This window comes from Urocitellus parryii, chromosome 10, assembly GCF_045843805.1.
Source record: "Urocitellus parryii isolate mUroPar1 chromosome 10, mUroPar1.hap1, whole genome shotgun sequence".
Classification (NCBI taxonomy): Eukaryota; Metazoa; Chordata; class Mammalia; order Rodentia; family Sciuridae; genus Urocitellus; species Urocitellus parryii.
In genome coordinates, this window is record NC_135540.1 from 125,624,075 (window position 1) to 125,636,894 (window position 12,820).

Below are 12,820 nucleotides of genomic sequence, written 5' to 3' on the forward strand. Positions count from 1 at the left end.
TATGCTCTAGATACCAATATTTGAATGATTTCTAAGAGCACCTAATTATAGTCTCTAAAATGACAGGATCTCCATGCATATAAAATGTTTGAGTAGATGATTAATATAATACTTACCTAGTGAGTCGTTTAGGTGGGGGCCTCTCACCAAATTTCCTAGAAAATAAAGTAAAAAAAAAAAAAATTAAACACACTGCATGAGATACTCCATAGTAAGTTATTTTAGGTACCATGAAATTTCCTTTATGACTTCAACCTCACTGAGTAACAGTGGAAAGAGAAATCATCCAGCAATCAACTGCACCAGGAAATAACAAAATATACACTTTAAAACAGTTCTTAAAACAAGCAGCATACCCCAAGTAGGCCTTATACACCTACTCAAGCAAGAACACTGATCAGATGAGGATAACAGGTTCTGTAATTTTAGAGACATCTCAAAAAAATTAAAAAATTAAAAAAATAACTAACCAAAGATCCCCCAGTTTCTCATAATTGGCAGCACTAAGAAAAATACTCTCAGCTCAAGAGGGGATACAGCATTCACAAGTGTTTGCCATGTTTCAGGCTCTACATACTTTTACACATTACCATATTTTATCATTATAAAACAATTCTATAAGGTATATATTGGCCTCATCTTAAAGATGAGAAAACAATTTGTCCAAAGTCACAAAGTAAATTAAGTGGTAGGACAACTTAAGAATGAAACCCAGATTTTTGACAACTGTTTTACAGTCTAATTAATTAGGCCCTGTAAGAGAAATGTGCAAAATGGGTTAGCATATAGGCATTCACTTAATTGGGAGCAGGCAAGGGGAAAATCATAAGCAAAAGAAAAACCACAGAATTCAGGATGGAATGATAACACAACACTAGAGTGAGGCTCTGGAGTAGGACTGTTTTGAGTTCAAATTCATAATTTGGCATTTACTTGCTATGTAACTGAAATTAGTTGTGATTCTACAAAACTTAAGTTTTCCTATCAATAAAAAGGACATAGTAGTGTTGAGAGAATTAAAGGTGGAAATTGATGTTCTAATTAATATAGAGAAAATATACAGAACAGTTCCTGAAAAACAGTATGTGCTCAAATAACAATTTTTAAGGTTATAAATGGTTAAGCCAAAAGAACTAAATAAAGCAACTACAAAACCAATAGAGACAAGTACAAGAAGAGTAAACTAGTTCCTAGGTGATAATCTCTTTATTTCTTCTGAAACAGGAAAATGTGATTCTCTTTTGAAAGACAGTGATGAAACTGCATTTGAAGAGAAAGGCCAATAGATGTTTTTTTTATCTATAAGCAAGACTGCTGTTATAAGCAGTTACTTGTTCAGAAGCACAGTTACAGGCTGTGAAGGCTTATTGACTTACAATATCTGTGCTATATTTGTGAAGTTCCACAAGACTATTAACTTTGATGATAAGTCTTAGGATTCTATTTAGTTCATTTCCTGCAGTTAAATAAATGTCATAGTGACACTGACACTGTTTATGAATTCAATATCTATAAGTGATAGGTAACTATACCTAATATTTTCATATTTTAATTAATTCTAAAACATCAAAAAGTGGCTTTAACTGAAATAGCACAAAATGAGCAAAATATACATTCTTACGAGCAGAATTCTCATTAGTTTTCTTTTGATTTTTTATACTACAAAATACTCAATTTTTAAAATCAAGAAACAAAACACAACGTTTTAATGGTAACACCAGCAAGGCAAGCTAAAAAGACCATTCAAAACACTCAACTATTGGTTGATCCATGAATCACAGCTATGGAGTTAAAAGCAAAAATCAGCACTGAATCTTTTTCTACTGGAAAGGTTTTTTTTAAAATCCGTAAACTGATTAATTGTACCACTACAGCACATAGGTACAATAAAACTGTCTTAGCATTAGCAGACAGATACAGAATATCTTATAAAACCCACAAAGATTATTATACATGTAGAACCATATTTCTTAGAAGCACAGTGAAGTTTGGTTGGAATCTACCTAAGGGTTCAATCGGTAAAAATTTTAGACAGATAATGAACGAAATAAAAATCTCAATATTGCCATCATCTTTTCTACTAGCTCTAATATTATAGCTAGAACTACTAAGGACTACTAAGAGTCACTACACTCAAAATTCAAATGTTAAATTTTATTTTTACATGCTTAAAATTCTGGAAAAGTTACATTCACAAGTAAATGACGATTAAAATAGCCAAGACCCTTTTTAAAAAATACTAATTAAATCAAGCTAACAATTACAAAGCATGCTTGCACAACATCACTCCTGCATCAACAGAAAATCGGAGCAACAGAGGTACTGCTGAGACTGGAAAACAACACACAAAACCATGAATCATCTTCTACCTAGGTGCCTATTCTAAGGCCAGGAATAATAAAAATTGAAATCAAATTGCTTCTTATGTACATAATAAAGTCATCTCCAATAATTCTGTGTGCAATCCTGACCCTCTGTTTAACACACGTGACATCACATTCCTGTTTATCTCATTTAACTAATGGTTACTGTATTTAATGGAGTGTGGGAAGAATTAAAAAATGGGATGTCAAGAAGATTTCACAAAGCATGTACTAGATTCACAATGTACAACTCTGATGGGCATGATGCAACTAAATTTTGATCATTTAATAAATCCTCTTTGGCATACATATGAAAAAAATGTCAAGTTAAACTAAGATATACAGTATCTTGTACTGACCAACTCCCATCTCCATTAACTAATCTGATACATGACTAACATAAAACTCTGAGAATTATTTACTGGAAAAAAGAAGGCCTTCCCTTTTAATCACTGGTGAGTCCATAAAATTCATGATGTAATATATAGAGTATGCAACCAAAATAATCACTTCTCAGCAGAAAAATAGCAACCAACTGTCAATTACTGAGACTGATTATAACCTAAAGATTAGGAGATGGGCAAGTACAGTTTGCAATCTACCTTGAAAAACATCTGTGTACCTACATAATCTAAATTAACAAGTGACTAGAAATAAGCTGGGCCAAGTTTACACCACTGTATGTAAACCATCATTTTATAATAGGTATAGGCTATGTTTCACAATACAAAGGAAAAAAATGTAAGCCTATAAGTGTCCAAGGAACCTTCTTAATTTCATAGAATAATGAGTTAAACTGCTATTCAATTTCTCTTTTGATGATTATAGATTGTCAACACTGCATTTGCATGAGGTTTCTCAAATTTTCTACATTCTGCATAAATTTACTTTTAATTAAATGTAATAATCCCGATAAATATGTAAAGTGAAAAGGTTCTGATTCTAGGCCTTTCTTTTTTAAAGTAAAAAGCGAAAATCAGCTAGAGTACTGTTGATTTGCACCATGCCCCTCCCTTCTTGTTCTATGTTCACATATTTCTTCCTCAGACTGGAGTGAAAGTGAATGAAACATGTGCTTGCTTTACCCAGTATGCTCATATAATAATTTGGCTCAATAAAATTTATATCTTCAGTGTATATATATCATCAGTATAATTTTAAATTAGCAAATTCATTTTACTTTTAATGCACTGGCTTTCCCTTCTTAGACAATAAGGATCTTATATTCCCCCAAATGAGAAGAGCTAGGGAAAATGCTAATCACAGTAGCTAAATTTAATTTTATACATCAAAAAGTGTGAGATTGGGCTGGGGATGTGGCTCAAGCGGTAACGCGCTTGCCTGGCATGCGCAGGGCGTTGGGTTCGATCCTCAGCACCACATAAAAATAAAGATGATGTGTCCACCAAAAACTAAAAAATAAATATTAAAAAAATTCTTTCTCTCTCTCTCTCTCTCTCTTAAGAAAAAAAGAAGTGTGTGATAGATTGTTTTAAGTTGCAATTTCATTAAACATGACACTTCCTACCTGATGGGTTCCCATATATCCTCTAATCTCTTAGAATTTTCAAAATATGTGGAAAACTTACACACATATTAAACTTATATACTCGTACTTCCTTCTGTTCATGGAGGAAGTACAGCAGTGTTTCCTCCCACACAAGATATACTTCCTTGTATATTCAGTCTGTGAAGTAAGTATATGACCACAAATGTGCTGAGGACAAATATGATAAAAAATTATTAAACCTTTTCTGGCTAAAAGATATTTCACATGAGAAAACCAAGTCAAAAATCAAGAAGGGAGGGGAAACAAACAAGAAAAAAAATGTTTTAAGATACAGAACAATTTGGTAATTACACCACTATTAAGATAAAGCAAAAACCCTCATGTATTTAGAATATTGTCTAGTAACAGTAGTAGAACTTTGGTTTTGAAAATAAACAGATGGCTTGAAAAATAAGCTCAAATCATTAGGGAAACTTCTGGATTGTAGAACTTAAAAGTATTTCTTTCTAGTTTCCAAATTTTCTACTTAATGCAGAAATGAGATTAAAATAAATAAAGAAAGAAACAATGTACAAATGAAAGCATTAACTACCTAAATTCATAATTAAACCGAACTTTACACTAAACCTGTAATAAACAGTTTTTAATTTTATACAATCAAAAGCATTGGGATCTTCTGAACCATGATTTAAGAGAGGGAAATGAAGAAGCACTAAATTAGGGAAAAATAAATAAAAAATGTATATACACACATTAGAAAAGGGTACATGTAATGTTCTTTCCAAATCTGTTCTTCAGCAAGTATTTATTGAATATGTAGCAAGGGCCAAGTACAGGTATTTGGTATGTGCATGTATGTGTATGTGCATGCACTCACACTCACATGGATCAGTGAACAAGAGACACATGCTTCTATGAAACTTATGTGCAATTGGGACAAATGGACAATGATTTACTACAAAAGATTTACTCATTTTCCATCCATGGACAAATACAGAATGAAACAGCTTATATTAAGTCACACAATCTCTAAACAAGACACTATATCTGTGGCTGGGAGTGCAGCTTAATGGTAAAATATTTGCCCAGCATGTATATGTGTATAAGGCCCTGAAATTGATCCCCAGCACTGCAAAAATAAATAAACTAGGTCAGCTTTTTTCACACTTCAATTTCTAGTTGTGAACCTGCTTATACTTTAAGAACCACATTTAACAGCAATGTTGCTCCAAACTCAGGTAGGTATAGCTAGTGCTCCCTCATTACTATAACAAAGATGACCAAGGCATGATGATGTATTCTCCTGAACTAACCCATTTATTAAGCATGTTTTTATTGAAATAAACACTCCCTGGGATACATTTCAAAGACATGCATGTAACTACATGTGTGCTGGCCACTTCTGCGGAGAAACTCCCAACTCTTGTACACTTTGTAGAAACATTTGAAAAGGACTATTAATTTTTGAAGTATCTTCATCCTACCTTTTCTTTTAATCAAGAAACAAAAACAAAACAAAACCCCTTCTTTTTGTAAAAATCTCCCAGCAGTTTCTATAAAGAATAGGAAAAGTGGAAAGAAAAATGAGAGCTATCAATCATCATCTCCAACTATGCTTGGCATGAGGCTTTTTATCTAAAATCTCCAATAATAGTACAGGTTAAGGTTGTCTTTCCAAATATCCATATCTAAAGAAGACTTCCAGTGGAATAAATCTGTAATAGCAAAAAGCTCTGCTTATGTAGATAGCATAAGTAAATTGTGAGAATAATGACCTCCATTAATATCTTATAAAAAGATCTTATATAAAAAAAATTATGGCTTAAAAAGAAAATCTGTAGCCTCAAAAAGAGGTACAATCAGATTCTGGGCAAACTACTCCAATTTCACATATCACCGAATGGGGCTACCACTAGCTAGCTTAGTGATAGAATCATATGTTTAGCATGTGTGAGGCCTTGGGTTCAATTCCCAGAACTACCCCTCCAAAAGAAATGAACAGGGAGACAGATACAAGAGACTGAGAATACTATACCAAATACCTCCTAATATGATACATTAAAATACAATATTACTTTTGTGATATTACTGCCAAAAATGCAGAACCTGATTCTAAACATAAGGAACAAATCCAAATTGTGAAACAGCTTATCCAAAATTAAGGAACTGGCCCAGATAAAAGAATACTGAAGACACATAACAATTGGACAATGCAACATATGGTGCCAAAACTACTTTTGCTATAAAAGACACTATTCAGACAACTGACAAAACCTGGATAAAACCTACAGATAAAGGACCAAATCAATTTCAATTTCCCAATTTTGTAACAGTACAATGGTAATGGAAGAGAAGGTCCTTACTTTTAGAAACATTTGATGTAGAATTTAGAGAGAAAAAGATATTATGTCTACTTCTTTCTTTCAAATGGTTCGGGGAAAAATAGTTCACCTGGGCACATGTAGTGTGTGTGTGTGTGTGTGTGTGTGTGTGTGTGTGTGTGTGAACAGTGACAAGGTGAAAGTTGCAAATGTTAACATTTGAGATATCTAGATGAACTATAATATTCTTCCAACTTTTCTATAAAATGAAATTATATCAGGAAAACAAAATAAAAAAGCTGCACCCAGAGAAACACGCATCTCTTAAAACAAGATGCTGGCCTGACTCTACTTGCTATAGAACCTGATGGTGAAAAATAAATCAAAAAACATTCACATGATGTTTTTTGAGGTGGCATGTAAGATGCTCTGTGGTCAGCTTCCTGGCACAGCTTTTATGTTGTTAAGATAATTATTAAAGAATTGCTTGCTGTAGATTTAAAGTTTGATAATATCCAGTGTTAGTGGTATATAAATGAATAAACAGAACTATCATATACCCTCAGGAGTATAAATTTATTCAGTCTTTTTGGAAGACATTTAGGCAATGTCTATTATAATTCAACATTTGCAGTCATTTGACTCAGCCATTTCAATTATAGAAATATACATAGATAATTTGTGACTGCAAAGTATGCATGAAGATGTTCAATAAAATATCATTTGTACCAACAAAAAAATTTTAAATCCATATATACAATGAATATAGTCTGCTGATTACACAGCACTTCCCATTGATGCCCACATATACAAGCAAAAAACTATTCAGGTAGCAGCATTAATTTTGAATGAGATGCACATCTTTCTTCACTTCCATGTATATACACAACACAGATACAACCTATATACAATTATTAATGATTATGGTGGACAGCTATGAAAATTCCATTTTGCTTTAGAATGTATTACATAATTTGACAGATTTTTCCTTTACTAATTAAGTTTGGCATATGAAAATAGCAAAATGAAATTGTTATTCATCCGCCAATACCCACTCAGTATCAATTCTAGAATACAAGGGACTTGAAATAAAAACAGAGAAAATAAAAACAAAGATAAGAATTCATAAAAATTGTCTTAGAAAGCAAATTTCCTGAGAGCATTCTTAAAAACATATGCCAGACTCAAAGAACCACATTTGTATCTTTATGGAAAAGCTACACTTCCACAAAGGAAATGCAATTTAAAGAACATTAAGAGTTTCCAATCTTGACTTCTCAGTTTTTAAAAATTTTTATTTTGGGTTGTACTAGTGATTAAACCCAGAGTTTTGCACATGCAAGACACGTAGGTTCCAACCTTGACTTTTTAGTTTTTTAAAATTTTGGGGTTGTACTAGTGATTAAACCTAGAGTTTTGCACATGCAAGACAAGTACTTTACCACTACATCTCAAGTCCTTTTTATTTTGGATCTTGCTAAGTTGTATGGGCTGGTTTCAAATTTGTGATCTTCCTGCCTTTGCCTCCAGAGTAGCTGGGATCACAGGCATGCATTAATACACTGGACCCAATCTTAACTTTTTCTACTATATTCTTCAAGCACCTTAATTTTATGAACTGCCTTTTCAAATGTCACATGGTTTTATGAATTTTAGTCATGATTCTCTGATCATCACAAGTCTGCCTGCCTTCTTGTTTTGTCTTCCATCCCCTCACCCAGTACAGAAAGTGAAGATGTAGGGGCTGGGGTTATAGCTCAGTAGTAGAGCACTTGCCTTGCACTTGCTGGGTTTGATCCTCAGCACCACATAAAAAAATAAAATAAAGAAAGAAAAGATATTGTGTCCATCTTTAAAAAAGAAAAAAGAAAGTAAAGATGTATGGTAGAGGTAAAGCAGACCAAAAGGTGCCATGTGATGAGGCACATACAAGTTGATCACATAGCAAGTCAGGGGAGAGAGTCAAATGCTGTGATAAGCACACAGACCCAGGGCTTGCTTCAATCCAAATCCTAGCAAAGTGCAAAATAAACCACGGTGAGACCTGGAACAGAAAAGTTAATTAAATTCTCTATGCCTCAGTTTCCTCATCTGAAAACACAGGTGAAATTATTTCCACACAGAGTTCTTGTGAGAATTTAAAAGGTTCATACATTTAAAGTTCTGACAAGAGTGCCTCTCACCAACTAAGCACTTGATAAAACACCATTATTCTTTTAAGGTTGGATTACTGAATGACATTTACATTAACAAATACAATGAAACTGAAATGGACCCTTCAAAATAATATATTTTTTATACTGTGGTGGGTGGTGGCACATGCCTGTAATCCCAGTGGCTCAGGAGGCTGAGGCAGGAGGATTCTGAGTTCAAAGCCAGTCTCAGCAACTTAGTGAGGCCATAAGAGCACTCAGAGAGACCATGTCTCTGAATAAAACATAAAAAAAAGCTCGGTATGTGGCTCAGGGTGAAGGACCCCTGGGTTCAACCCTTGGTACCAAATCAAACAAATAAATAAAATACAAGTAGCTGAAATTATATATCTGATAAGGGACCAATATCCAGAATACATAAAATGTTATCTACAACTCAACAACAATTTAAAAAGACTTGAATGGACATTTCTCCAAAAGGCAATATGCTCATGAAAATGTTCAAAATCATTAATAAGGCAAATGAAAATCAAAACCACAATGACACCACTTTATACCTATTAGTATGGCTGTTACTATCAAAAACAACAACAAAGTAAGGAAGGTTGGTAAGGATGTGGGGGAATGGGACTCTGTACGTTTCTGGTGAGAATGTAAAAACAGTGCAGCTACTATAAAAAACAATATGGTTCTTCAAAAAATTAAACAGAGTTATCATATGATTCATCAATTCCACTTCAAGGCACATAAACAAAAGAAATAAAAACAGGTGTTCAAAAAGATAGTTTTACATTTATGTTTAAAGCAACTACCTTTTACCTTAGGCAAAAAGTAGAAAGAACTCAATAAACAAAATGAAGTGTATACAGACAAGGGTATATTATTTAGCCCAAAAAGGAACGAAATACTGTAGCACATGCTACATCATGGATGACCCTGGAAGACATTATGCTAAGTGAAACAAGATAGACACACAGAACAAACAGTGTATTAGAGGTACCTAGGGTAATCAAATTCACAGGGACAGAAAGCAGAATGATGGCTGTCAGGGGAAGGTGTGCCTGATATTCAAAAGGTGCTCAATAAATGTTTACTGAATGAACAAATGTATGGGCACATACTTCTGAAATATAACAGCTTCTATAAAACATATGACAATTAAGACACTCAATTCTTTCCAACTCTATTATCATTCCACAACTGCTAACTAGGCATGCAAAACCAGGAATAAGATGAAGAACAAGGAGCAAGCCATCTACACCAGAGGCTCTGGGGTAACCACTAATTCATCAACACAAATGAACTGTAGAGGTGCCCATGTATTGGATACCTAGCAGGGTTCTGGGTGCTCTACATACAGTATGCCTCTCAACCGTCACCAAAAAACAGAATTCCATTCTAAAGATAAGATAGGGGAAAAGAGGAGCAAAGCTGAGTCTGACCCAAACTCACACATTTAGGAAATAAGTGGCAGACAGGGGTGTGATTCATTTGTAACTTCAAAGTAAACTGATTTTCTCTGTGTTAACAAATATGTAGCAATCCTACAAGAAGTTAAGAACTGAAGACATGCAGCAAAAAGGGAAATAGAGAATTATTACTATGGACATGGAGTTTCAGTTGGGAACGATGAAAAAGTTCTAGAGACTGATGCTGTTGACAGCTGTACAGCAATGTGAATGTACTTAATGCTACTGGACTGTACACTTAATTTTACATTGTGGATATCTTACAAGAATAATATATATTTAGGTTTGCCTTACACTGACTTAGCATGTTACTAGGCTTGTCTTGGAGGGCCCTATATTACTGTCACCAGCGGCTCGCCAGTAACTTAGAAAAAGCAAATTAAGTAGATGCCAAAACAAACAAAAAGAATCCAAGGAATATATGTGTATATAAATGATTTTTACTACTATCAAGGCAAAGATGTAAAGGAAAGAGATGGCATGATGAAGTCTGTCTTAGAACTCAAACCTCCCTAGGAAAGGCAGGCAGCTCAGTCAACATACGACAACCCTTGTATGTGGCCTGTGTCTCTCTCCACAAAGACTGCTTAGGACAGACAGAACATCTTATATGCAAAATAGAGTAATCATGAAAAACTGGCTTATACCTACAAGATGAAATCACATAATTTTCTTCCTAATACTTTCCTTCATATTTCTCATTGCCACCTCAAATTATAAACAATTTTCATTGTTTATAAAGAAAATAAAATATTTTCTTTCCATAAAATTGTTGACAGCAATTTTTGAGGTTGTCAGTGGCATTATGTAATCCTGAATTTCTGAAGGCTAGGTAGTAACTCAAAAAATTGTTCTAGGAAGAAAAATACCACACAATTGAGGGTTATTATAGTCTTCTCGGCTTTTAAAATGCTCTTTCCAACATTAATGAGACTCTTAAAAAAAAAAATAAGAAAACAAGAAACAGCAAAAGTAAAAGAGATATTTTTTTCCCTTCCCATGAAATGTAAGGTTGTCCACTGAGTACAACTACATGTAAAACTTCTTAATCTGTTTTCCAAGGGTTTTATTCTTGAAAATAAATGCAACTTTTAGTGTGTAGTCCATCTGTGTGGGAATGGAGTCCAGTTATTTGGTAACCACTGTCCAGAACAGGTAAATAAGCATTTGGTAGGAAGACTAATCAGATCTCCAAGAAGAGACTTCAGCAGAAAGGGCCAAGGAGACTAATGGAGAAGCAAATGAGAGAAAAAAGTAAGCTGAGTATCAGAAGGCATCTCAGAATTAGTTCTTGTCTCTAAAGAATTAACAAACTATAGAAAAATGTAATTAGCAGTTTAAAAGAATAATAATTTAGCCAAAGAATCTGTTTTTAAACCTGGACTCTATATTGAGTCTCAATACCCTAGAAATAAAATATTACAAATATCCAGTGAAAATTCAAGCTATAATATTGGTAGATAAAGGCCAAGTAAGTATACTCTTCAGCTATCATCACATAGATGGAAATATTGGTGACGGAAAAGAAATGTTTCGCTGTAATGGTTTTATTCATCTTGATTCAGCTTCTGGATTCAGACTCAGACACAGTATTGTACAATTAGGTGGAACATGAAGAACCCATTTTTTTTCCCTTCATTAAAGTATACTTGAGAAATTACTGGTACTCCTCGGCCAATAACAAATTTTAAAATATCTGCTGTTGACCTTAGATTTTTTTATTGCTGATTAAGTTCAAAAATAGTTCAAAAATAGTCGAAATAGCCTGTCCTTCAGGAGACTCTTCTGAATATTAAATGTGAGAATTTAGGTAAATGTGAACAAATGGATATCAAAAAAATATGTAATAGAATGCTCACAACATCATTAGATATGATAATCCCAAATTAGAAACAAACCAAATGTCAATGTCTGGAAAAATTATACAATCGCACAACACAGTACTATTAATGTAACAAAATCAAACAACTTATTACTCCTTTTGCAATGTTGTAGTACCAAAAGAATGCAGACTTAAAAGGTATAATATTGCAAAATTCTATTTATATGAAAATCAAAAGCAGGCAAAAATAGTCTCCAGTGTCCATCAGATTCAGTTACCATGGAGAATACAGTTACATGGAGGATACAGACACCAGAGGGGCTATGAGAAGGGCCTCTGGGGAGCTAGCCAGCAATACTCCTTCCTTATGTCATGGCTATTATGTAGTAATTACTATACTATATACTTGGAGCACACAGCAATTAAGAAGGAAAATGGTCCCTCTCCAGGTGGAGGTACAACACAACAGCAGCTAAGGAAAATAGGCATTATGGTACATACTTTATATGAACATCATTACTTTCTACCCACGTGCATCTTATAAGGCAGGTGTGATTATCCCTCATTAGACATAGAAGAAACTTGGCTTAGCACCTGCCTTACCCAAATTCACATACTGGCAAATTTTGTTCAAAATGTAAATAGTTTAATATTCATGATTTTCCACATAATCTGCATTAAGATAGAATTTTAACTGTAGTTCAGTTCTGGATATGAAAATGTGAAAGGGGTGACAAGTTGTGTATGGGTTTTTTTTTTGTTTGTTTGTTTGTTTCTGAGAGGGGTATTGGGCACTGATCTCAGGGGCACTTTACCACTGAGATACATACATCCCTAGTCCTTTTCTTCTTACTATTATTTTTATTTGAGACAGGGTCTTGCTAAATTGCTGAGGGTCTCCTTAAGTTGTTGACGCTGAGCTGGCCTTGAACTTGTGATCCTCCTGTCTTGGGCTCCAAAGTTGCTGGAATTACAGGTGTGTGTAACTGTGCTCAGCTAGGACATTAATGTTAATGCTAGGATTACAAAGTATACTAAAACTTTCTATGATATAGCTTAAATTGGTTTGCTTGAAATGAGGAGGGATGGAGGGAGGTCAACCACAAAAATTTTTTAAAGAAAACTTTCATTACCTTCCCAATTTTCACCTATTGATTAAAGTTATATGAGTAAAGAACAAAT

General features: G+C 33.9%; 1 protein-coding gene across 1 annotated transcript in view; it reads right to left on the bottom strand.

Moving 5' to 3' along the window:
- The window catches only part of Rbpj (recombination signal binding protein for immunoglobulin kappa J region), a 93,273-nt gene that overhangs the window by 38,374 nt on the left and 42,079 nt on the right, over positions 1-12,820 (bottom strand). The window contains exon 2 of the mRNA XM_026403799.2: positions 117-155. Within this exon, the coding sequence (XP_026259584.2) occupies positions 117-155 (39 nt within the window). The remainder of the gene's footprint in view (positions 1-116; positions 156-12,820) is intronic.